Source organism: Macrotis lagotis, chromosome 2 (assembly GCF_037893015.1).
Source record: "Macrotis lagotis isolate mMagLag1 chromosome 2, bilby.v1.9.chrom.fasta, whole genome shotgun sequence".
Lineage (NCBI taxonomy): Eukaryota > Metazoa > Chordata > Mammalia > Peramelemorphia > Peramelidae > Macrotis > Macrotis lagotis.
Window position 1 is genome coordinate 34,795,661 of NC_133659.1, and position 27,261 is coordinate 34,822,921.

At 39.7% G+C, this 27,261-nt stretch overlaps 1 protein-coding gene and 1 non-coding gene across 2 annotated transcripts in view; one reads left to right on the plus strand and one right to left on the minus strand.

Moving 5' to 3' along the window:
* Window positions 1-12,305: 12,305 nt before the first annotated feature.
* Window positions 12,306-12,377, plus strand: TRNAW-CCA (transfer RNA tryptophan (anticodon CCA)). Its single transcript has one exon. It is a non-coding gene; the product is annotated as a tRNA-Trp (tRNA).
* Window positions 12,378-22,809: 10,432 nt separating this feature from the next.
* The window catches only part of LOC141511848 (vitellogenin-1-like), a 79,598-nt gene continuing 75,146 nt past the window's right edge, over window positions 22,810-27,261 (minus strand). The window contains 2 exon segments of the mRNA XM_074220861.1: window positions 22,810-23,098; window positions 27,190-27,259. Coding sequence (XP_074076962.1) covers window positions 22,972-23,098; window positions 27,190-27,259 — 197 coding nt within the window. The 3' untranslated portion in view covers window positions 22,810-22,971.

Consider the following 27,261-nt stretch of genomic DNA (forward strand, 5'->3'; position numbering starts at 1 on the left):
GCATTCAGTCTCACTGGGGTACACCCACAGTTTTGCTTAGAGCTGGCAAAATGATCTTTCTGCTAAGGGAACCCTATAACAGAACAATAGTTCTAGGGTTGAGGGGACTTCAGTGGAATCTCTACTCTAGTTTTTATGAGGAACCTGACTCACCCAAAGAAAGATAACTCCTCATTTCTCCAGGTAACCCACACCACTCAGGGACAGTGATCAACATAAGGTTTTTCCTGACATCAAACTTCATTCGAACCCTTAAGTTTCCTCCTTTATCTCCTGGTTCTGCCTTCTGGGATCAAACAGGACCACACCAGAAAACCTTAAAGTATTTCAATTTAACTAAACTACCCCTACCCTCAACCCCACTCCAAATCTCTTCTCCAATGTCCAAGTCACTCAAGACATGGACTCCCTATCTACGTTTCTCTTTTCTGGTCTTTTCTCCAGGTTATCAGTCTTCTAAGCCATGGAGTAGATCTAAGCCACAGTAGATCAAATGAGATCTGACCAGAGCAGAGGTCCAGAAGTTAAGGAGGAAGAAGAGGAGGGGGAGAAGGGAAGAGGAGGAGAAGTGGATGAAGAGGAGAAGGTAGGGGAAGAAGGGAGGAAGAGAGGAGGAGGAGGAGGAGAAAAAAGGGAATGAAGTAGAGAAGGAAAGGGGAGGAGAATGAGACCAGGAGATTGCTGGTGAGATTTGGTAAGAGATTAATAAGAGAGAGGAGGGTGCTAAGACGGTGGGGAGAGTGACATCTGGAAGCCTGAAAACTCCTCCAAGCAATTTGCTACAACACTATTTCAGGACATCTACTATCAGTCAACCAACATTTATTAAGTGCTTACTGTGGGCTAGACATTGTTCTGGGGATACCAAGAAAGACAAAAAATAATCCCTGCCTTCAAGGAGCTCACAGTCTATTGTGGTTGTCGTCCTTCATTCTCAAAGAGGACCAAAATGGCATCACTATGTTGGGGTCACGATACTCAGACACTCGACCCTTACTACTAGCTGTCTGAGCTTTGATCAACTGAGCTGATCAAACCAATACAACTTCAGAAGACGAGCACAGGCACAAGTAGACCACGTGAATATCTGGAGTGTAACTGTCTTCAATCTAGTACATCTCATGTTTCTTTTGAGCCACTCCTATTTTGCCTGGCTCAGAAGTGACATGCCAGGCTATGCCTTCTTAGGCCAGTGTCTTCAGTGATGTACAATTGATTGCAAAGTTCTTCAGAGAGAGCAAAATCATTGCCAAAGTTTTTGTACAGGTGTGTGTGTGTGTGTGTGTGTGTGTGTGTGTTTCAACTGCAGGGTGTAATCTCTCCTGCTTCAGTTTAAAAAAAAGCAGATATAGGGTAATTTTCTAGCCCTTTCCTCACACCAAGAGATAAGCGGTGCAGGCCTATAAAAAGGCTGCTCAGACACCCAGGGGGCTGCTGAATCTCACTACTGCTTCAGTCCAGTGAGAAGACAATCCTAAAAAAGCCTGGGCTGCCTATGTACAGGATTATGACTACAACTCCCAGATAGCCATGCAGCTGCTTTGTCAGTTGCTTGTTGCCACAGGTGGGGGAAAATGGTAAAAATGGTATGGGTGATTATCTTTTGACTCCTAGATAAATTAGATTTAAATGAGGCAGGTTGATGTGGTTGGTCTCACTCTCTTTTCCAGAGTCATTAGAGTTCAAAGACAGGACAAAAGTAGGGACAGCTGGTGATGGCCTGCATTGTTGTGGATAACCTTAATGTCTTCTGATGTTTAACCAACCTCTAATTCCATAGTGTGCCAGATTCAGTCAATTCATGACCATTGTAATAAATTTTGGGGTAGAAACCTAATTCCCCTATGAGTCTGAGGCCTACCAGCTACCCTCAACCTGGTTTAATGGGCAACCAGGGGACGCAATGAATAGAGCACTGGCCTTGGAGTCAGGAGGATGGGAGTTTGAGTCCAGCCTCAGACACTTGACTCTTACTAGCTATATGACCTTGAGCAAGTCACTTAACCTTGATTGCCTCCCCTCCAGGGCCATTTCCAGATCAGATTTGTATCAGGTCATTAGACCCAGAAGGTTCCAGAGGAGAAAGTGAGGCTGGTGACTTAGCACATCACCCCCTCATTCAAATACAATTCATGTGCTTGCCACGGTATCACCTCCCTGATGTGGTCTTCTTCAAAAATGAAACCGATTGAGTTCATTTGCTGAGATGATTTACTGGGATGTGGCTGCTGTGTATGCCACAACTTTTGGTATCCATGGGTGAGTTAGGCCAAGGTGGATATACAGGTCTGAAAATGACTCAGCAGTCCTCACACCAAAGGTCCTAGTCTCTCCTTAACATGCCCTGCATCCCAATAGTTAAATCACGCTTTAATGTTTGCAAAGCACTTTCCATACATTAACTCCCTACAAGATTGCTGGGAGGTAAATGCTATTATTGTTAGTATTTTGAGGAAAGTAGGCAGAGTGAAGTCGCTTGCCTAGGGTCACACAGCTAGTAAGTGTCTGAGACTGGATTTGAACTCAGGTCTTCTTGACTCCATATCTAACTCTCAATCCACTTCACCATCTAACTGGGATAATCACCTAAGAGGAGGCAGTAGCATTAAAGATGTATCAGGAAAGTCATCCTATAGAAGGAGGGATTTTTAGCTTCTTGAAAGAAGCCAGCAAAGCTAGGAGGAAATGAAGAAAGAGAACACTTGAGACACAGAAGGCAGGTAGTGAAAATGCTCTGAACCAGAAAGTGGTGGATCTTGTTTGAGGGCCAACAAGGTGACTAATATGAAGAGTAAGTAGGAGAGCAAGATGTAAGAAGACTGGAAACAGAAAGGGGCTAGGCTACGAAAACCTTTAAGATCAAGACAGGATTATTGGCTCCCAGAAGAAAGCAAGAGCCATTGGAATTCATTGCATATGAGGATGACATATTCAGATCTATGCCTTCAGATAATTAATTTGATATCTTAGTGGGGATAGACCTGAGGCAGGGAGACCCCTCCATTCCTCCCCCCCAGCAACTATTGCCAACAGACCAGGCTTTAGATGATGATGACCTGCACCAGACCGGTGGAATGTCAGAGGAGAGAAGGGAACATGTATGAGAGATGTTATAAAGATAGAAATGGCAGTACATGACCATTGGGATTTGGGGATTGAGATAGAGAGTAAAAAGTAGAAATGATACCTAGGTTTTGAGCCCGGATGGAGTGGGTGGATGGTGGTACCCTCAATGGTAATAGGGAAGTTAAGAAGAGCAGAAGGTTTTGGAGGAAAGATATCAAGTTTTGGACATATTGAGTTCAAGATGTCTAAAGCAAGAATGTCAAATGGAAACAGAAATTCTGGTTGCTTAATGACAAAACCACAAATCATCACATCTATACTGTACTGTGTTTTTATTTGTTTTGTTAAATATATCCCAATCATATTTTAATCTGGTTCTCTGAAGGTTTAACTGGCTGTATGAAGTTTGGGGGGCCCCCCAGTTAAAATTTCTCATCTATAGGGTATCCACACAGTTGGAGATATTCAATAAGCATCTGGAGAAATAAGACAGAAATTAGAAAAGAGGTTAAAGCTGGACGAAGAAATACAAGAATCATCTCCATAGAGTGATAGTTGAATCCTTAGAACCTAATGAGATCATCAAGTGAAGTAGTATCCAAGAAAATGAGGGCATCAGACAGCACCTTATGGGACACACTAAGTGGCTAGAGAGATGCATGTTTTATATATTTTTAATTTTTATAATTTTTAATAACCTGAAGTGTGGAGAAGTATTCCTTAAATCCTTTCACTCCTTCTGGGAAGGACACCAGCCTGAAATCACATTGATGAGCTTTTCTAACCATTGATTAGTCATTTGCAAAAGTCCCATATGTACCCTAGCATCTGTGATTACCAAAGTGATAGAAATAAACTCCTCTCTCTCTCTAGAGGGTGCTATTTCTTGCCTACTGATGTAATAATTTGTGGATCTATGTATTCAAAATTAGCTCTAATGTCTTGCTAAAGTTGCCTCCTCTAACCTGCTGTATTGTCAGTGAGCACTGGTCACATTTTCCTGTGTAAGTAGACATATATTCTGGAATGTTGCTCACAGTAAAAATACTGTGAGCATCAAATTGTAAGGGTGACATGTTGATTGAGTTAATCAATCAAATCACCCCACCCCACTGAAAGTAGTAAGATACTTTCTTACAATAAGAGGTCTCCATCTACCAAAGAATCCAAGACCTTAGATTAGGAGGGACAAGTTCCTAAATGAATTGGAATGCTTGGAAGGAGGCATGTTTGGATTGGTTGAGTTCTCCAGTGTCCCTTCCAGGGTAAGCTAATGACCTGAAATCTTATCATCATATAGTTTAACTCAAACCTTGGATATGCAACACTTTTCTATCTCCTTCCCCCGCTGATTGGAGGATTGAGGGTGTGGAGACAGAAGATGGGCTGTGTGAGAACTGTGGAGAAGGTTGAACCTAGATGAAGAATTCATGAAGGGGAATAATAGCTAACCATCCTGGAGTCAAGTTTTAAGGGACTTCAAAAACTAAATGAGTTTGCATTTGATATTGGAAGCAATACGAAATTTCATGAGCAGGGAAATAACTTATTATGATTAATACTATTCTGTAAAATCCACATGTACAAAAATATTTATAGCAGCTCTCATCATAGGGGCAGAGATTTGGAAACTGAGGGGATGCCCATCAATTGGGGAATGGCTAACCAAACCTGGTACACAAATGTGATGGAATACTATTGCTCTGTAAGAAATCATGAGGGGTAGGACTTCAGAAAAGCCTGGAAAGATTTGCATGAACTGATGCTCAGTGAAGTGTGCAGCCAGAAAAACATTGTACAATTAACAGCAACATTGTGTGATAATCAACTAAGATGGACTTGTTCATCTCAGCAGTACAATAATCAAAGGCAATTCTAAAGGACTTGTAATGGAAAATACCATCCACATTTAGAGAAGGAACTAAGGAGACCAAAGTTTACTATTTTCAATTTTTAAAATGTTTTATTTTTTTTGTTTTTTCCCCCTCTTAAGGGGTTCCCCCCCTTTTTGTTCTGATTCTTCTTTCATGACATGATTAATATGGAAATATGTTTAACATAATTATTCATGTATAACCTATACTATGGGGGGGCAGGAAGGGAAGGAGGATGAAAAATGTGAAACTCAAAATCTTATGAAAAATGATTGCTAAAAACAATCTTTGCATGGAGTTGTAAAAACAAATAAATAAAATTGTTACACCTACAATAAAAAGAGACTGAGGTAAAGCTCTGAGCCAATAGTACATGGTTCCCTCTAACACTGTGAATCTCAGATCTCCCTCATGATTTGAGAAGCCCTTTCCTTAAAGGGCCCTATTTTATAAGTGCCTGTTTGATATCTGTTGGGAACCATTGTGCATGGGAATACGTAAATTATCATCACCTGGTGCCTTTGAGCATCAGAACCTTGTTTTGCTAAGTGCCACGGGAGTGCCACGGGGGTGAGAGTGGATTAGGGTCTGGGAAGGATATTTAAGCACTTTTACTCTGGTGAATAAACAGAGCACTTGGAGATCTTGATGGAGTACTATCTGCTTTGTAATCCTTGTCTCTCATTCCTCCAATGCTGGCCTGTGAAAGAAAGGGAGTCCAGAAGTGGGACTTGACAGATATCTAGACATGCAGAGTAATTCCACTGGTTGACGTAGGCTCCAATAAGCTAGAATAAGCAAAACAATTTGTCAGCATGGTCATGGGTTGGACAAGGCAAAACTATCTTCACTGACTAGCGGTCATAAGATGGCTGTACGCCTTAGGTTAGGTGGGAGAAGATGGTATGGACTATACTTTCTGATTAGATGGTCATAAGATGGCCACTTGCTCATATTGGACAAGAGAGAATGGTCCAGAGGAACAAAAATAAATTGGAGGACTTTCCATGCAGTTGAGTCACCTCTGTCACACTGGGCACTGTCACCAAGATAAGGAAAACCATTAGTGGAGGGTCTCTAGCTTGCTTCCTATAGCTATGCAAGTGATCATTCACTGCTCAGGGGCCTGATACACAGAACTTATAACCATTATCCCTAAGGAATCATAGGAGGTTGATTGGAACAGAGAAGAGCTCCAAATGAATTATCTCTCTCCAAACTGAGTTCCAGGAAAATTATGTTGGTGTCTGTGTGGCAGATGAATTGGAGATGGGAGACTGGAAGCAGGGAGATCAATTGGGAGGTTAATGCAATTATCCAGGCAATTATCCAGCATCAAAACTTAGGTTTTAAGAGCTGAACAGCCCCTAACAAACCTCAACTCCAAAAGGGAGAAGAATTCACAAGATAAAAAGAGCCTAAAGACTTTTCCAGGTAACTGATTGGGTATGTTGCCTCCCGTTCCAGATAAGAGAAAAGCAAAGTAAATAAACATTTAAGAGCCAACTTTGTGCCAGACCCTGTCTCCTAAGCACAGAGAAGAAAAAGACAATTCCTGCTCTCAAGGAGCTTGTAGTCTAATAGGGGAGATGACATGCAAACAAATATATCCAAATAATCTAGGTACAGGAAGGCACTGGAATAAAGAGGTGTTGGGAAAGGCTTCCTGTGAAAGATGGGCTCTTAATTGGGACTTGAAGGAGGGTAGTGAAGCTGCATTTCAGGCCTGGGGGACAGCCAGGAAAAATGGAGCTAAGAGATGGAGCATCCTATTCATGGAATAATCAGGAAACCTTTGACCTTGAATCAGTAAGGTATAAGAAGGCTGGAATGGTAGGAGGGGCTAAGCTTAGGAAGAACTTTGAATGCCAAACAGAGCAGGTTATAAATTATCCTAGAGATGATCATTTCTGCTTGAGATTTCAGAATTTAATTCTTGAGAGTTACTCCTCCCTTTTGGGTCAACTTTCCTGTAGAATATTAAATCATTGGAATCTACCTAGTCTTTCTCAGAACCCTGAAAGCTGTTCTCAGAGCTCTAAGCAGACCAGGTCTGGTGTCCTCCCTTTTTCTTTTTTTTTTTATTGGTATTTTATTTTATTTTTTCAATAGCATGCTATGAAAGTTTTTCAACATTCATCCATATACACATGCATATTTTTAAGTTACATAATTTCCTTCTACCCTTCCTTCCCATCCCCCTCCCCTCAGTGGTGAACAGTCAGCTTATATTATACAATCATATTTATATTTAACATTTTTACAGGTTAGTCATTTTCAGTATAAGGAATTAGGATTAAGGGGGGGAAACAAAGAAAATCATGAGATAGGAAAGAAATATGTAAATGAATGTAGCATTCGTTTAGACTCTGTAGGGTTGTTTTGTTTTGTTATTCTTCCTCTGGATAGGGATGGCAATGTCCATAGCCTGTCTCCTAGGGTTGTCCTGGCTCTCTGAACTGCTGAGGCACTGTATCCATCATAGCTGATCAGCTCACAATGTTGTTGTTAATGTGTTCCATGTTCCCTTGGATCTGCTCTCTTCACTCAGCATTAGATCCTGTAATTCCTTCCATGCTTCTCTAGAGTTCAACCATTCATGATTTCTTATAGAAAATAGTATTCCATAACATCCATATACCATAACTTGTTCAGCCATTCCCCAATCAATGGACACCCCCTCAATTTCCAATTCTTTGCCACTACAAAAAGAGCTGCTATGAATATTTTTGAACATCTGGGACTTTTCCCATTTTTTATGATTTCTTCTGGACATAGGTCTAGTATTGGTATGCTGGATCAGGGGGTATTTTTTCCTTTGGGCACAGTTCCATATTGTTCTCCAGAATGGTTGGATCCTCCCTTTGCCTTTCACAGGATCTTTGACAGAGTAGTCTTTGACTCCTCAGTTTTAGATTGTCAGCTTGTTGGCCCAAATTGGGTCCTGAAGAGCTGTTCCTCAGGACTGACGGATCAATAAAGCATAAGATAGGTGTGATTATCCCAATTTTTACAAATAAGGAAACTGAGGCTCATAGATGTGAAAGGTCTTGACCATGGTTACACTAGTAAGTTTTTTTTTAGGTTTTTGCAAGGCAATGGGGTTAAGTGGCTTGCCCAAGGCCACACAGCTAGGTAATCATTAAGTGTCTGAGGCCGGATTTGAACCCAGGTACTCCTGACTCCAACTAGCCACCCCCCACTAGTAAGTTTCTAAGAGGTAGGATTCAAACTCAGGCCTCCAAGATTATAAATCTAGTTTTCCACATACCATGCCATACCATCTCTTTCAGTTGTCAACAGAACATTGGTAATTGGGAAAACCTGAATAGTCAAATGACATTTCTGAAGTATCTGCGATGTGCCAGACTTTGTGTGAAGAGTTGAAGAGACAGATAAGAAAAATGGAAACAGGCCTTGTCGTCAAGGAGCCTCATCTAATAGGAGAAGACAATACACAAAAGGAAACTGAAAAGTGTTGGGGAGAGAATAGGAGCGGGTGCTATTGGATACCCAGACCCTGAGCCATGATGTTTATGAGTCTAAACTTAGCAGAGTAGTCAATAGGAAATGAAGGAAAAAAGACTGAATAAACAGAATAGAGGTATCAAACACCTAACCAATTATATACAAGAGATTACTATTTGAAAATCCTACCAAAAAATGGAAAAAATAATAGTTATTTAACATATTTACTAGGAAAAACTGGGTAGCAATATATGGGAAGTAGATTAAGTCTTCATTCACACTTTGTACTTCTGAGAATTTCAGGAAGATGTTAGACAAATATTAAACTTCACACACACAGAAGTTTATAAAATACGCATATATTTCATTTATAGCTGGGGCCTGGACTCTAAGTAGAAAAGAATTTTAGGACAGAATCCATTCACTTTATTATATTGAAAATTTTAAATTACAACAGAAAAAAATATTCTCTGAGCAAAGGAGGCAGAACAAGAGAGTCCCTGGTCAAATTGGGGGGTTTCTTTAAATTAGCTTATGTGCTTAGATTGTGAAGACCACATTCTTAACTAATGAGCATGGATCAGTGAGGGGCATCGTGTTAGGATATATTGCTCCTACAATTCATATCTCATTGCCTTACTTTCCCATCTATATGGTCGAGTAGAGGTCCCCTTCTTGAGAATTGAGAATAAAGACTTTTTCTCTTCATAGCTTATTTAAGGGTGATACAAGCCACACAAACTCAAAAAAATGTGAAAGAATGAATGTTGAAAGCTATCTTTGCATGCAATTGGAAAATAAATGAATGAATGGATAGATAAATAGAGAGAGAGAGAGAGAGAGAGAGAGAGAGAGAGAGAGAGAGAGAGAGAGGAGGGGGGGAGAATAATATAATACCCTAGCTAAGATTATTCTACATTATCTAGAAACTATAGAAAGGAATGAAATACTACAGTTTTCCCTTCCACATCTTGAGGGTTAGGGAGTTAGGAGACCCCCTCAATCTGGAAAACCCATGTAAAATTTTTTGTTTTTACTTTTTTTGTTGTTCAAGATTTTTTTGTTTTACTTTTATGGGATATTTATAGTTCATTGTTCTCCAGAATGGTTGGATCCTCCCTTTTCCTTTCACAGGATCTTTGATGGAGTAGTCTTTGACTCCTCAGTTTCATATAGGTTTAACAGTACTCTTACTTATTGTAAAATTTGGGTTGATATTAATAATGACATATATACATACATACATACATATTTATTTATTTAGCATACTTTGTGCATTTCTGAGTTTCTAGACTTTTTCTATGGCATCTGCTTACTTACCTCTTTGATTTGTCCGCAGATACTCCAAAATTACTCAAAATTCCTATTTAATTTCTTATATATGCAATAGATGAAATCCATACTAGGGAAAGTCATGCTGTAGAAGGGATAATTGTATATTCCAAAAAAACAAAGGTGCAGATTCATTATTTTTTTTTTTTTTTAGGTTTTTGCAAGGCAAACAGGGTTAAGTGGCTTGCCCAAGGCCACACAGCTAGGTCATTATTAAGTGTCTGAGACCAGATTTGAACCCAGGCACTCCTAACTCCAAAGCCGGTGCTTTATCCACTATGCCACCTAGCCACCCCGAGGACCAATTCATTATTGAAAGAATATACATTCAAACTAAAAAGGAGGGAATTTAGGACATTCCTACAGAAAAAAAACCCAAATGAACCCTGAAGTGAACAGAATATTCAACTTGCAAACACGCCAAAGAACAGAAAGGGTAAAGGACAATAATAAAAGGCCACATAAGGAATGAAGTACATTGCCCCAAATAGCCAAAGCTGTCTCAGAACTGATTGCTCCTGACTTCTCTGATGCAGTTTTCTGTTTGTCTACGGGAGCAAAAAGTCCTACCCACAGTTTACTCACACAACAAACCTTTCTTAGTTTCATAGATGATACTTTTCCCCCCTTATGCATGAGTCAAGGAGAGAGAATCACAGCATCTTACAAAGCAGTTGCTCATTTAGATGAGAGGGGATAGAACCAGAAGGTCGACATGAAACAAAAAGAGAATACTTACGAAAGAAGGATGTCTTTAGTAAGCATAATGTTTTGTCCTTCATTTTTGAAGAAGACCATGACATCAGGGAGGTGATGCCATGACAAGCATGTGAATTGGATTTGATTGAGGGGTGTTGTGCATAATCACCAGCCTCACTTTCTCCTCCAGAGTCATCTGGGTCCAGGTACTAATCGGCACGACTAGGCAATCAGGGTTAAGCGACTTGCCCAACGTCATACAGCTAGTGTCTGAGGTTCGATTCATACGCCCATGCTCCTGAATCCAAGGTCAGTGCTTTATCCACTAGCCAGCATAGCTATTTCCTCCAGGCCAAAAGAAGCAAAGCTCTTTATCAGATAAGATAAAGAGAAGAGAACAGAATATACCTTAAACCTTTCTAGAAGTTTGTGTTACATAGACAAATTTTAGGGAACCTTCTCAAATAAAGGAATTGCCGACATAACTTCTGTTACATGGAACTAAATTATGATTCTTTATTCCCCATATAAAGATACAGTATCATCGATCCTTCAAGGACAGATTCCTTTTTAATTTCCTATAAGTCTTCATTTGACAAATGTAATGACTGAATAGATTCTGCCAAATAGACGTCAAACTATGTTTCAGCTCTTTCCCTATTCTCAAGAGGAATAAAAATCAGAGTTCACGAGAGCTCTCAAAATTAATTGCAATAGGCAAATCTTCTAAATAGTATTGATGAATTTACAGGCACAGAAATCTTTCCATTCTCTTCTTATCTTCCATCTAAAACGTTCTTAAATTTTTCTGCAATGTTCTACAAAGTCCCAAGTTTTTCTTTCGGCATATCCAGTTTCCTTTATTTAAACTTCCAATTTACATCAAAAGTCGACTTTCTCCTGTCTTTACAACGTATCTCAAACTTATTTTTCTAAAACTTGATCCTTTCATTTTTATTAAATCTTTGCTTCTCAAATAAGCAGGATACAAACCGAACTAAAATTGTTTCTCACATATCAAAATGGGAATTCCAAAGAGATAAGACAGCAATCACAAGCTGGCAAATTACATCATTGGGGAGGGGCTGGTAAAGGGTCACACAGCTAGCAGGATTTGAACTCAGGTCCTCCTGACTCCAAGGCTAGTGCTCTATCCATCACCCTACAGAACCACTCCTATCCTGGCTCCCTGATGAAGGAAATCTTTACTATTTCAAGAGCTCCTCTGCCTTATTCCAATATCTAATGAAATTAACTCAAAAACCTTTATCAGGCAATTAGACCTCTTTCTTTATCATATCTTACATTTTTTTCTTTTTTCTCTCCCAGAAGCAAAATTTAAGTTTGTGATTTATCTACCAGTTTTGCTTTGTTAAAGCATTTACAGCAGGAAGCAAAAAATCCCGCCCTAGAACCTATGTTTGTATTCATTGGAGAATTATTTATCATCATCATTATTATTAATTATTATTAATAATAATTTTCCTGCTCCCTGGAGTCCTCTAAGAGAATATCTCTAGGTAATAAAGGGAGTGAGAGGGGTGTTTGGAATAACCAAAAGGATCCCTTTGCCCCTAAAACCCCGCTGGAATATTCCTGCACTTTCCAACCACAACTCATAAATAATTAATGTAGGGTAAAGGAGTTTTCTTTGAGGTATTTTTAGAGAAAGGACAAATCTTATCTCATCTCATTGCCCCTCCCTCCTCTTAGCATTCTAGAATTAGAAGCACCAGGACCAGGGGTGGGGGGGAGGGATCACTAGTCATTCCAGCCACTTCCTGAAACTTAACCCTGACTTAAGTCCAAGCCAGGGTTCAGTGGAAGTCCGAGTTTAAGGGGAAAGGAAAACCTCGTCGAGCCAGGGACCTCGTGGCGCAACGGTAGCGCGTCTGACTCCAGATCAGAAGGTTGCGTGTTCAAATCACGTCGGGGTCATAATTCTCTTTTACGGTGATCGACTAGAGAGATCTCAAATACTCCCTGTGGTACTGGGAGAGAGTCACTCAAACCCTGTTTGCCTCAATTCCTCATCTGTGAAATGGAATCCTAAACCAGAAGAAAATGATAAACCATTTGCAGTGTCATTGCCAAAAACAGTCCCATCAGAAAAGAATGGACTGAAAAACACAGAGGTTGCACTCTTCTTAGCGTTGTGGTATTGCTAGACAAGCCCATATCATTTAAAAGGAGATTTCATTTAACTGAAGCATTATCAAGATTTCAATTAAAAATCTCCTGAGGTGGAGGGGAGGAAGGGAAATCAAGGATATTGAATTTCAGTCTTTTCATTTTCATTTTTTAAAATTTTCTCAGAATTTAACTAAACCAGAAGTCCAAGTTGAGGAGGATTTGTAACTCCTGAAATTGCAGGTGATTGACACCTAGAAGAATGAATAGACACCAAGAGACAACCTAAGGGGGTGTCCTTAGAAGGGGTGGACTGGCCAGTCCCATGCTGAGAGTTAATTTAACCAGGGATGATCAGACCACACTACCTGGGGCAATCAGAAGAGGCTACCTGCATCAAATTCCCAGCCTGGAATAACTACAGCCTGAGAAACCCCTCAAAAATAAAAAATGATTGTTGATCAGAAAAAACATTTGCTGTCAGTCCCTAAACCAGATTAGAAAGGGTTTTTTGTGTGTGATTTACAGCAACAAGACAGTCATTTCACAGATAATCAGACAAAAACTTGAGAGGACTCCCCGCCCCCCCCCCCCAATGCCAGACCCTTCCCCTCCATTTCCCACTATTATTATTATTACTACTACTACTACTATTATTCCCCATTAGTATTGAGTCAGATATGAATTCTTGTAACCAAATCAAGCCAGACCCAAACCAGGAGACTGACCACTGATCCCACTTGCTCAAATCAGTTTTATAATCAGATTTTTTAAAAAACCTAGATCAAGACCACAGAACAACAGGCGAAAGAAAGGGTACAGAATTTTAAAAACCTAAATCTACTTCCAATTAAAACCTCAGAGTTTCCTCAATTTTATTCTTATTTTTGACTTCGATGACTCAACAGTCATCAGGATATTCCCACAGCTGTCAGATTGAGTCCTCCATTTCAACACTTTGTCTAATTCAGGTGCAAGAGACAAACAGATCATCTAAGACAACACACAGGACTACCCAGAATACTATCTTCTATATTGCTCCAATTTTCTAGAGCTGCAAAATTTATCCTTTAGTCAAGTTTCTTCACTTAGAAGCTTCCCTACCCTAGTGAAATTTTACCTAGTGTGTGCCAGAAGACTTCTAGTCTTTGCAACCTATTCATTTCCCTTTGTGGTCTGACAATTTGATAGAGAAATATCCAAGGATTCATTGATTGTTATTGATACCAATCATACTTATAAACACAGAGAACCATTTATAACTGGTTTTACTATATATGGTTAGAACATAGATTCAGGGTTTCTTTTTAAAAATTTTTTTTTATTTATGGCAATGGGGTTAAGTGACTTACCCAAGGTCACACAGCTAAGCAATTATTAAGTATCTGGGGTCACATTTGAACTCCTAACTCCTGGGCTCTATCCACTGCACCACCTAGCTGCCCCTCAGGATTTCTTAAGATTTCTTAATTCTTTTGCTGTTGTTCAGTCAATTTCAATCTTGTTCCATTCTTTGTGACCTTATTTGGGGTTTTCTTGGCCAAGATACTGGAGTGGTTTGCCATTTCCTTCTCCAGCTCATTTTACAAATGAGGAGATTGATACACACAGGACAAATGGTCAGGGTCGCACATCTAGTAAATGTCTGAAACCAGATTTGAATTCCAGAAAAGCAATCTTCCTGATTCCAGATATAGTGACTCTACACTACCTAGCTGCCACATATGGTCTCTAGTTTAATTTTAAAAAAATTTTTTAAATATTTTAATTTATTTTTCTACTTATACATAAAGATGGTTCCCAGCACTTGTTCTTCAAAGTTTTCTTTCTCTCTCTCATCCTTTCCCCTCCCTTAAGATAGCAAATAATCTAGAGGTTATACATGCACAATTATGTCATACATATTTCCATTTAATAAAAATTTTAAAAAGGAGTATAATTGGATTTTGCAGATGTCAAAACAGAAAGGGAAAAATTTACATTTCAAAGCTAAACTTGTAAAATTTATAGAAAAGAAGGAGGTTTAAGTGTCAAAGATGCAGAAAGGGAAAAATTACATGAGGGAAAACTGTAAATTGATCAAAAAGACAGAAAGGACTTAAAATGAAATTTATAATACTAGCTATCATAAAACTGAAGAAGAAATTCTTTTTTTTTCTTTTTGGCAAGGCAATGGGGTTAACAACTTGCCCAAGGTGATATAGTTTGGTAAATATTAAGTGTCTAAAGCCAAATTTGAACTGAGTTCCTTCTAATTCCAGGGCCAGTGCTCTACCCATTATGCCATTTAGCTGCCCCTGAGCTAGAATTTTTTTCTCTCACTATTTAATCAACTAAAGTCTATATTATGGGGAAAACATTAGCCAATTATGTGGTTTTCCTTACAAATCAAATGACTATATTGCAGTCAATTAGTAAAGAAATTTTAAATTTCTTCTTATGACGCATCATATCATCAGTTGAGATATCTTTATTTCCTCTACTTCAGTTTGTTCTTTTTCTTTTCCTTCAATTCTTTCTTTGCTTGTTTCTTCAAGTGTGGATTTCTCTGCCCAAGTCCTTTCCATCTATTTCTGGCCCCATAATTTTGCAGAATTAAGAATGAAATAAAAATAGTCCAACAATTCCTTGATAGATGCTACCTCTGTGAAAGTATATCAGGGTTTGGGGTAGCTAGGTGGCGCAGTGAATAGAGCACTGGCCTTGAAATCAGGAGTACCTGGGTTCAAATCCAGCCTCAGACACTTAACAATTACCTGTGTGGCCTTGGGCAAGCCACTTAACCCCATTGCCTTGAAAAATCTAAAACAAACAACGGCAAAAAAAGAAAGTATATCAGGGTCCAATCGAGTTACCTTTTCCTAAATTTCAGGAAAATGAGCCAACTGTCTTAGCTGAACCTGAATCCTTACTTCCCAAGAATCTCTGCTTCAGTCTTTTGTTTTTCTCAGACACCCTTATGTCTGCTGTTGCTTGACTTTACTGGGGCTGGTTGGTTAGTTGGTTGGTTGGTTGGTTTTTGTTCTTCATTATTGAAGATCAAAATAACATCACTTTGAGACAAATGTGTCTGGCCCAGACTGCTCTACCACAGGTTGGGCACAAATAGTCCATGGGAACACCTGAGGTGGGGACTCTAAACTTACATATGCTATATTTCCTTTGAGCTGCTTCCATTCTGCCTTCCTCATAGAGGGCAGCCCCCTCACTGATGAGGGTATGCCATGCTGTACAATCAATTCTAAAATTCTTCAGAGAGACCTTCAGGTATCTCAGTATTTCTGCTTCTGACCCCTATGTGAGGGCTTGCCCTGTTTGTTCTCCAGAAAATAGGTTTTTTGGCAAGCGTACATCTGGCATTCTAACAATGTGCCCAGCCCATCATAGTTGCACTCTCTATAGTAACGTTGGAATGCTAGGCAGTTTAGCTGGAGAAAGGACCTCAGTGTCTGGTTTCTTCTCCTGCCAGGAGATCTTCAGAATCTTACTGGGATAATTTAAATGGAAGCCATTCAGTTTCAGTATTTGGAAGACTCCAAAAGAAATTCTGGGAGTGGAGGCATTAGACTGACTACCGAACTGAAGGTCTACAGAGCCATTGTGCTGACCTCTGTTGGAGCCAGGGTCTCTAAGGCGTTTGACACAGTTGCGGCAAGAAGGCTCAAGGCGGCCACACCGCCTGATGGAACATTTCCTTCTTCAATATATATAGGGATTCCATGTATACCCATATTTATAGGTCTATTATTGATTGCAAAACTTACTCATTCTAAAAGTGGAATGACTATAAAGGAAGGATTTCAGAGAAATTCCTTGAATAAAACAGATTGTGAACTCTGTCCAAATTTAACAGGACTGCTTCTCCCTGAGGCATACAAAAGGTTCCAACATTATGAAATCTCTGGAAAAGCCAGTACTGGGAATTTCAGGGAGATGTCAGAATATATACAGGGAAAATAGATACAAGATAGGTTAGGTAGAATTCCTGGGAAATCAACAGTTTTGCCCCCCTTATCATATACAGGAATATATGATAAAGATGGTGTAAGAACAGTTAGTATAGGTGACCAAAATGTGAACTTTAACAGCCTTAATTTATTGGGAAAGAATAAAAAAGTCACAGAAACTGTGGTTTCTACCAACAAGGGCTGAAAGGAAATTGGTTATTGAAGGAGTCAATGGATAGATGGACAAACACAACTACCCTTACTATAGGTTGTCAAGGGAGCATATCGAAAAACATTATATATACAGAAACATAACAAACATTTCATTAAATGAATTGCTTAATTAATAACTTTAAATGAATTAATAATTTTACAATGCAGCAACAAACTAGGTAGCAGAGAGGTTGAGGTCATCATGGTCTGAGCAGGGATAAAAATTAATTAACTACCTGATTGATAATCAAACTTGTAACCACATGAACTACATGATCAAACTTGTAACTACATGAAATATAAGATTGATAATGAAAATTGTAAACTTTTGTAACCAAGGAAATGATCTTAGCTTGCTTGCTTGATGCTTATATGATTCTGAGATTATAAAAATAAATCTGAGCAGCAGTCAGTCAACCTGCTTCTGCTTTCAAACCCTTGCTGTGACTCAATTACTTTCACCAACTCTATCCCTCCTGTCAGGTTCCAAGGACCCCGCAGAGGCTGGACCCCCGCCGACCTCATTGTTATTTGCCTGTGAAACCTGGACAGTCTACCAGTGCCATATCAGGAAACTGAATCACATCCATTTAAATGAACTGGCTCTGGCAATTCGAGTGTCAACCTCATCGTCAATGTGGACCTCCTTGGAAAGGCCACTGTCGGTGTACTTGTCCAAGTCCTCAAAACTTGTCTGCTGTTAGGGAGGGCTCCACATATGGATGGTGTGGTGCTGGCGGATGGAGTGTTCATTGTTAGACCAAAATTAGCAGAAGCAGCAGAGAATCAATCCATACTTTGTTGCATCTCAGCTTCAGAGGCTGCATTGAGTGAATCATCTGAAAACAGAAAAGCATGCACCAACACTCCCTCCATCTTGGCCTTGGCTTGCAGCCTTTTCAAGTTGAAGAATTTGCCATCAGTGCAGTAACTGACCTTGAGGCCTGGTTCATCCTCAGTGAAGGCATTTGATAACATGGCTGAAAACATTATGCTAAAAAGCCTGGGAATAGGGACACATCCTTGTTGCACTCTTTTGGTGCCTGGGAAATCTCAAGAGCATCGTCCACTATCCAGAACCCAGGCAAGCATGCCATCATGAGACTGATGTAAAATACTGATGAACTTCTCTAGGCAACCAAATTTGGACATAATTTTCCATAAACCCTCATGACTGACAGTATCAAAGGCCTTGGTCAAATCTACAAATGTTGAAAACAAAGCTCTGTTCTGCTCCTGGCATTTTTCCTGGAGTTGTCGGGCAGCAAACGCCATAACAATTGTTCCTCCAGCCTTTCTGAGGCCACCCTGGCTCTCAGGGAGGTGACCATCTTCCAGGTGAAGGATCAGCCTATTGAGAAGGACTCTGGCAAGAATCTTACCAGCAATGACTAAAAGGGAAATACCCCCTGTGATTGTCACAGCACAATCTATTCCCTTTACCTTTATAGTCTTGCCTCCGTGGCTCAGACTGGCCTAAACTAATCTTATAATCAACTGTTTCAAAGATACCCTACCTCTGTGTTCCATTCATCTCAAGGAGGAACCACTTGTGATACTCCTCCTCTTCTCCTCACTATTTCCCTCCCTTTGTGGTTAATGAGCATAAAAGACCCTCTGTCTCTGAAGGTCTCAGCACCCAATGTTCTTTGTACTTGGTTGCCATGGCATGCATGCCTATTCTTTTTTTTCCTTTCTCATATCTGCTTAATATAGTCTGGGCTCAGCTGGTAATTGGAATAACTGCCCCCAAACCCCTGGTTAATACCATTAATCATATATGTCAATGCATAGAAATATTTTAATAATTAATTTATTATATGATCCACATTCATATATATATATAGGTTTTAGCTATGGGGCAGTATGGATACAATGGAATTGTACTAATGCCAGAAGGGAACATAAAGATTTACACATCAAAGAATAGATAGCAGAAGGGGAAGATCTATATCAGGTATAATAATAAAGTAGTCAGAAAGCAACCAGAGATAAAGCTGGAATTTGTAGGCTAACCATTTTGACCTAAGAGTTATACCAAGTTACTTGTTATGTAAGCTTTAAATAAACAGATAATAAAACCGAGCCAAAAATTCTCTCTTCACCAAGCAGTTAAAGCTAAAAGCTGATGTTAGCTACATTCTAAAAGTTCCCAGTGACTAGTTTTCTTTTCTTTTTTCTTTTTTTTTTGTGAAAATCTATTAAGTCTTCTGGAAGCTCCAAAAGCTTAGTAGGGTTACAGGCACCTTTTTTTACCAGGGGAAGGCTGGGAAATCTTGGGAAGGATGGGAGAACCTCTGCAGTCAATTTGCCAATGGAGGCACCCTCTCTGTCCTCTCCATCTATGCCCAATGTGAAGTCCTTGGAAGTTTCTTTATGGGTTCCCAAGGCACTCAACCATGAGTGTCCAATTCCCTGTGAATTGGATTGGATTTATGTGAGGCAAAGGTGTACAAAGTTATCAGTATCACACTCTCCTCCACAGTCATTGAAACCCGGTGGCAAGACAAGTCAAGATGACTTAGCCATGATTGAGGCTATGTTGTTATGTAAGCTTTAAATAAACAGATAATAAAACTGAGCCAAAAGATATGTGAAGTACTGTCAGCTATGGAGACCAGCTAGAAAGCTATTGTAAAATCTAGGTGAGAGGTGACTGAACTAAAATGATAGATGATGGCCACTTGAGTAGAGAGAAGTTAGATATAGAAAATGATGTGGAAGTAGAAATGGTGAGAATTGGCCACTGTAGGGGTGTGTGTGTGTGTGTGTGTGGTGAGTGTAGTTGTAAGGAGACAGGATAATGAGGAGGTTAGGAACTTGGAAAAATGTAAGGATTTTGCCATCTTAGAGAGTTATATGAAACCTGGTAAAAAGGAAATAGAGGGGGAAAGATGAGGTCGGTTTTGGACAGCTTGAGTTTCAAATATCTCTGAGACTTCCATTGTAAAATGTTTAATAGGTATTTTTTTAAAAAAAATTCTTCCTTGATTTATTTTTAACAATTGAACTTCATTTAAAAAAAATTTTTTCGCTCTGAAATCTCCTTCCTTTTAGCCTTTGAGCAAGTCACATGATATTCATTCTACATGTGAAAATATTAATAGGCAACTGGTGATGGAGCTCATGGGAGAGACGGGGACCGGAGATATCGATATGGAAGTCATCTACATGAAATAATAATTCACCCTATGGGAGTTGATAATGGAAAGAGACAAAGACAGAGATAGAAAGAGGAAGAGAGAGGCAGAGAGATCGAGAGAGGCAAAGAGAGCATGTGCATGGAAGAGAAAGAAAGGAAAGGGGGGAAAGAGGAAGGGGAGAGAGAGAGAAGAGGAAGGAAGGAAGAAAAAAGAGGGAGAGGCAAACACAGAAAGGATAAGGGGGCAAGGGGAATAGGAGAGAGCCTTAGAGAGTTAGGGGATTTGATCTGGACGAGTCAATAATGAAGACTAAGGATCAATCAGAAAGTTCGTGTGGGGCGCCTAGGTGGGGCAGTGGCTAGAACCCCCAGCCTGGAGTCAGGAATATTCACCTTTGTGAGTTCAATCCAGCCTTAGACATTTACTAACTGTGTGATTCTGAACAAATCACTTCACCCTGCTTGACTCAGTTTCCTCATCTGTATAAGGCGCTGGAGAAGGACATGGCAAACCACTCCAGGATCCTTGCCAAGAAAATCTCAATGGGGTTCCTGAAGGGTCAGACACCATTGAACAATCACAACAGTGTTTGTGTACCCCCACCTTGTGGACAACTCACGAATTGCACTCCGAGTTATTCTAATTTCTGAACCAAACTTTAATATACAGTGTGTGTGGATACATGAATCAGACAAAACCACAGAGGACATTTATCCCAGGATGACTTTCTGAAATCTCTGAGTTTGAAATAAAATATTTCTTCTTTTCCCCACGAAGTGATTGAATTATTTATAGTTGTACTAAATATTTGCATTGGACTAGAACTAGTTATAATGTTTTACAGAATTATCCCTCTGAATAGTCCTCATTCAAGCACATGTGACTTCTTTGTAGGATTCATCTTTAGTATTAATCAGGAACTTACTGCAAAGAATTGAACCTGGCAATGTCTCAGACAGGGGAGATAGCCCCAAATGACCCAGAGATATCATTCATGTTCAAATATTCTTAATATCGGATGACCCAGGCCTGGGGGTATAAATTTTCCCTGACAGAACTAAGAGAAGAGTCTACCCTTTGGAGCCATAGACTATGCCAGTTAAGAACTATAGGGCTTTCCCCCACATATGGCCTGTCAGTTAACATACTACTCATTGTTGCTGCTGTTCAGTTTATCAGTGGTGTCCAATTTTTCATGACCCCCCCTTTGACAGAAATACTCAAGTGGTTTTCCATTTCCTCCTTCAGCTCATTTTACAGATGAGGAAACTGAAGTATACAGGGTGAAGTGACTTGCTCAGTCACAGAGCTAATAAGTGTCTGAGGCCAGATTTGAACTCATGAAGATGAGTCTTCTGATTTCTAGGGTTCTATTCACTACATCACCTGACTATCCTAACAGAATATCTAGCTCATAAAAAAAAACAGTGAAAAAAGTGATTACTAATGCTAGGGCTTTAAAGTAAGTAAATATTGGGGCGGCTAGGTGGCACAGATAGAGAATGGGCCCTGGAGTCAGGAGGACCCGAGTTCAAATCTGACCTCAGACACTTAATAATCACCTAGCTGTGTGGCTTTGGGCAAGCCATTTAACCCCATAGCCTTGCAAAAACCTAAAAAAAAAAAAACCCAAAGTAAGTAAATATCATGGCCTCACTGTGAAAGGCACATATTTTAATGAAAAAAGATAATATTCAGATAGCTCTGTGAAACAATTCTTATCCTTCTTGTGCTATCTGTAGCCATTGACACTGTCCATTATTCTTTTCTTTTCACTTTAGATTTTTGTGACACTGTTTTCTCCTGGTTCTCTTCCTACCTATCTGATCACTCACTCCTCTGTCCTCTTTCCTGAACCTTCACCTACATCATACCTTCTACCTAGAGATACTCCCCAAAGCCTTATCCTAGGTCCTCTATTCTTTTCCCTATATACAATTTCATTTGATAATCTCATCAGCTCTCAAGGTGTTAACTATGTTGATTCTCAGATTTACTTATTCAGCCCTCATCTGGTCACCTAGGAGCAAAACCTAGATATCATCCTAAACTCCTGTTTCTTTTCTGTCTTTCCCCACCATATCCAATTGTCCACAGTCAATTTAATTTTACCTTGGAAATATATCGTGTAAATAATCTCTTCTCTCTTGTAACACTGCCACCACCTTAGTATAGGTCCTTATGGCCTGATGTCTAGACCATTTCAATAACCTATGAATTGGTTTCCCTGCCTTTAGGATGTCCCCATTCTTGTCCATTTCCCATTCACCTATCAAGTTGAGCTTTCAGAGCACCAGTCTGACCATATAACCCCTCTGATCAATCAAATCTAGTGGCTCCTTATTGCCTCCAGGATCAAATAAGATTTCATTTAACTTTGAAACCCATTCCATCGTCTTACATCTTACTCTCCTATAAGTATTCTGTCATTTAAGGACATTATCTTTCTTGCTGTACCCAACTGGCAGTGTGTTCCCTGATTGGAACTCTCCTCTTCCTCATCTCTGCTCCCTAGATTCTTTGGTTTCTTTAGTCTCAGCTGAAGTCCTACCTTCCGCGAGAGAGAGAGAGAGAGAGAGAGAGAATGAGAATCACTATTCCAGGTTTAAAGGATAGACAAAGAAAAGGCATAAAGATGGGTACTAGAATAAAGGTATTTAAGAATAGTAAATGGGTGCTGGATTGAATAATCCAAGGAGGGAAGAAAGAATGATCAGAAAGAAACTGGTAGATCAAAATATTTGCATGAAAACACAAACCAATCTTCAATCCGAAGCAGAAATTGTGGGGCTGCTCTCTAGAAGGGGTCTGAGGAGTCTCCCTGAAAACAAGGTGAGTGTCGTTGTGGTTGTTTTTTCTTCATTCTCAAAGAGGACCATGACATCGGGGAGGCGATTACCTAACTGTGTGACCTTGGGCAAGTCATTTAACCCCATTGTCTTGCAAAAAACAAAAAAAATTGACTATGCAGTGAATTAGGTTCTATAGAAATGCATTCACTTTTATGACTTTTCAAGTATATTTTAACAATTATTTTCTAAACTCCTATTCCCTTCGTAGTTGGGGTGATCTTTGGAAATGTTGGCATGACATAAAACATTACACTAGAGAATGGTCACTTGTACGTATACAGTTGATATCAGCATTTATGGTTTCCACGCTATCCTCTACAAAGGTTTTCTTGTTCCTTGTGTTTTCCCACTGAACCAGGCTCATTGACAAATCTATGAGAAAAAAAAAATTGTGTTAAGTTCCAAAATTCCATTTAGGTGGAGCAATGCCAAACTTTCCCATCAAATAAAGGGGCAGCAAGTAGACTGGTGTTTCCAGCAATGCGGAGCTCGGGTGAGATGGCTCTCTAGTAAATACGGGCAGGTCATGGGAGTAATTGTTCTGGGTATTCTGTAAGGGTGAAACATTGGAGGGACTGTGTTCAATTCGAGGTGGCATATTTTAGGAAGGATTTTGAAAATCTGGGGAATGTCTGAAACAGGGCAACTAGCATGACAGAAGACCTTGATGACAACCAAATGAAAACTGTCTGAATGCCATGAAGATATTGCCCTGGCAAGTCACTTCACCCTGTTTGTTTTAGGTTCTTCATCTGTAAAATGAGCAAAGGAAGGAAATGGCAAATCATAGATGGTGATTTTGCCATGTTGGGTGTGTGAAAACCTCCCAAAAGGACCTCAGGAAACTGCAGCTGTTTCTAGTCTTAAGGATAAGGTCACATTGTAGAACTAGTCACTAGGTATCTCTTTGATATTTTCTTTTAATCTCTATAAAACCTTTCTACCCAGCTCCCATTCTCATATTATCTTATTTTCCATAGAACATCTTCCTTTTATGCAAGCGTCCTTTCCCCGCTCCTGCTGAGCCCTCTTGAGAACCTGAGAGTACCACTGGTCCCTCAAACTTCTACATGGGGGGTGGATACCCCCTTTTCTTCACATTTTCCAGAAAGTTGATCAACATCACCATCTAGCCTTAGGACCCACTTTCCACCACAGGATCCTGACCTTCCACCTTGTTCCCATCTGCCAAGTACTGCAATTTCCTGACCTTCTTCATTTATGACTTCTCCTGTCACTACTCTCCTTTAGTGATCTCATACACTCCAATGGCTTCAATGGCCACTTTCTCAGAATAATAGTTGTTTAATTGTTTCCCGAAATGTCTGACTCTCCATGACCCCATATGGGGTTTTCTTGATAGAGATACTGGAGTGGTTTGTCATTTCCTTCTCCAATTCCTTTTACAGATGAGAAACTAAGGCAAATAGGGTAAAAATGACTTGCCTAGAGTCACATAACTAGTGTGTATCTGAGACCAGATTTGAGCTCACAAGGATGAATCTTCCTGATCCCAGGCCCAACCCTCTATCCATTACATCATTTAGCTGCCAAATTAATTGTGCCTGTGCCCTAATTCTTATTTTTTCCTTTTGTTTGATGGCTTAGTACTGTACTAGGCTAGCATTTCTTTGAGTTGTCAATGTCTCCAGGACTTCTATGTTCTTAAAGGGGCAAATTTGATGGTAATGTCTAAATGATGATCTCTGAATGATTTCTGTGAACAAAAACTGTTCCAGAACCATCTTTGCAAATTTGACTATCAGGGTGGCAGAAAACTCACACAATTATGCTGGAGCACATAATGATCTTAGAAAATCTCAAAGAGCTGTCATAAAGACCATGCATTTTACTCCACAGGAAAGGCACTTAGGCCCTCTTGAAAAACCTCTTATCTCTCAAGTTAGCAATGTCTTTCTTAGTGATTTGTTGAGGACTGTGCCCAGAGAAGGACATTTAAGGCCATTGCTGCAACCAATTTGGAATATAATTATCTAGATTAAAAGTTCTGATCCCCCAACAACCACCGTGTATTAAATATCTACTCAGATACTAAAGACAGAAAAATGAAAAGAAATTATACAATCCCAGCCCTGAAATAACTTACTTTTATAGACAGGAAAAATGAAAAAGACTTAAGGATCATCATGTTGTTCAATGAATAGAGACTGGCCTTGTAGTCAAGAAGACTTATCGTTCTGAATTCAAATCTGGCCTCAGACACAATCTGTGTGACCCTGGGCAAATCATTTAATCCTGTTGCCTCAGTTTCTCATCATAAAATGAACTGGAGGAAAATGGCAAAACACTCTAGTATCTTTGCCAAGAAAACCTCAAAGGGAATTATAAAGAATCAGACACAACTGAAAAGATTGGATGGCATAAGGCAGAATGTAATAGAGAAAAAGGAGAATATTGGGTAAAGTGGATGATTTATTTATTGTAGAAATTAAAGTAAATAAATTATATTAAATTCATTATGTTTATCTTAAAGGTCTATTAGGGAAGATTACTTTGAGGGGGTGGCATTTGAGTTGAACCTTGAAGGAAGAAAGGAAGGATTTTCCCAGACTGAGAGGTGAACAAAATCTATTTTAAGTGTGCCAACTGCCCTATGTGAATGCTTAAATAACATATGATGGCATCCAAGAGTCCAGTTTGGAATGAGGGAGTACCCCGAGGCATATTGGAGCTACGTTATGGAGGGCTAAAACCCGGTAAGGAAGTTTGTATTTTTCATGATCATTTGTAAGACACTGAAGGAGACTCAAATCTGAGGATTTGCCTGTACCCTCGCTAATACTGTTATGTTAAGAGTAGTCCTATATACTTTGCATTCACAAACTGCTGCTGCTAGGAGATAGTCCCATGTATTGAATTAGTGGAGAAGAAAACAGGGAACTCTCATCAACATCACTGGACTTGTTGACTTTACAGATGAAGAATCTGAACTCAGGTAGGTTAAATATCTTGGCCAGAGTGACACAGCTAGTAAGAAGCTGAGAGGACATTTGAACCCAGGTTTTTCTGACTCTTAAGTCATTGGTTTCTGGGTCATGTCAATTCTGTGTTGTCTCATTCTGCATTTTTGGAACCCAGGAAATGGAGCATTTTACAGTTGGGAAGTTGGATCTATTAGGACATCTGCAACACTTTCGCAAATGTGCAAATATGATTTTCCTCGTACCACAAAGTGGTGCCAAGCCTCTGGGCAATATCTAATCCAGAGGATCTTGGGAAACTCTACTCCACCCTTCCAAACAAATCTTCCTCTTTTATATTCTTAAAAATGCCATACTTCCTTCATCATCGAGAAGTGGATTCCTCTACAAGATGAGACTCAAGGGGGTTAAAAAGTATTAAGAATGCAGGGTGAAAATTGCAAAGCAAAGAAAGCAGAAATTTCAAACTAAAGACTTCAGAGGAGATTCTTTCCACCCCACCCCCCACTCCCCATAATCCATAATTCTTAAGGATATTTTAGATTTTGGAATGACCTATTTGGGAATGGAAAAATGTCTAATAATAATTCAATGTCCATGGTAGTGAGGCAGCCGCTGGAGAAATAATGTTGAAACTAAATAATCATTGATGTCATACTGACCGTCCTTATTCACTGGAATCTTTTTTTTTTTTTTAGGTTTTTGCAAGGCAAACAGGGTTAAGTGGCTTGCCCAAGGCCACACAGCTAGGTCATTATTAAGCATCTGAGACCAGATTTGAACCCAGGTACTCCTGACTCCAGGGCCAGTGCTTTATCCACTGGGCCACCTAGCTGCCCCATTCATTGGAATCTTAGAATTGCAGTTTGGTATAGGAGAAAGAGTCAGGGAGACTTGGGCTCAATTCTTACTTTGGTGACTAATGTGTGACCCCAGGCAAGTAAGTCATTTTGACCCTGTGCCTTAGTTTTTCCATCTGTGGAATGGGGATGATAATAATTCTGGTGGTACTTACCTTGGAGGTTTTAGATAACTGTCTGTCTCTGTCTCTGTATGAAACATTTTCATAATTTTATTTGATCATCACAGCAACCTCAAGAAGTAGATCATAGAAATATTAACTTTGCTATCCAAAGGGGAGAATATTAGTCTTGTATTCAGAAAACCTGGGCTCTTATTCTGACTTTGGAGCTTTTCTGTTCTCTGCTGCTGGGCTAGTCCCTCACTAGCCAATTGCTATCTCCACTCAAGACACCTGTGCTGATAGACCAGTTCTCAGCTCTGTTGCCTACCTCCTAGCCTGTTGTGAGGAAAGTATTTTATAAAAAGTCAAAAGACCATTTATTTACAAGTGTCAATTTTCCCTATTTTACAGGGGTGAAGAAACAAAGTCTTAGAGAGATAAAGTAGCTTGTATGAATAATAGGAGGTTTCTTAGGTCAGTGCACTTCCATTACATAATACTCCTCTCATTCCAATATGCATTTGATCCCACAGTTCTCTCTCTTCTCAAAGGATACAATCTAGGGAAGCAATGGAAGCCAGCATTAAGTCTAGTGGTCTCAGCTGATCTGCAGTCTTTTCTACTGGCTCTA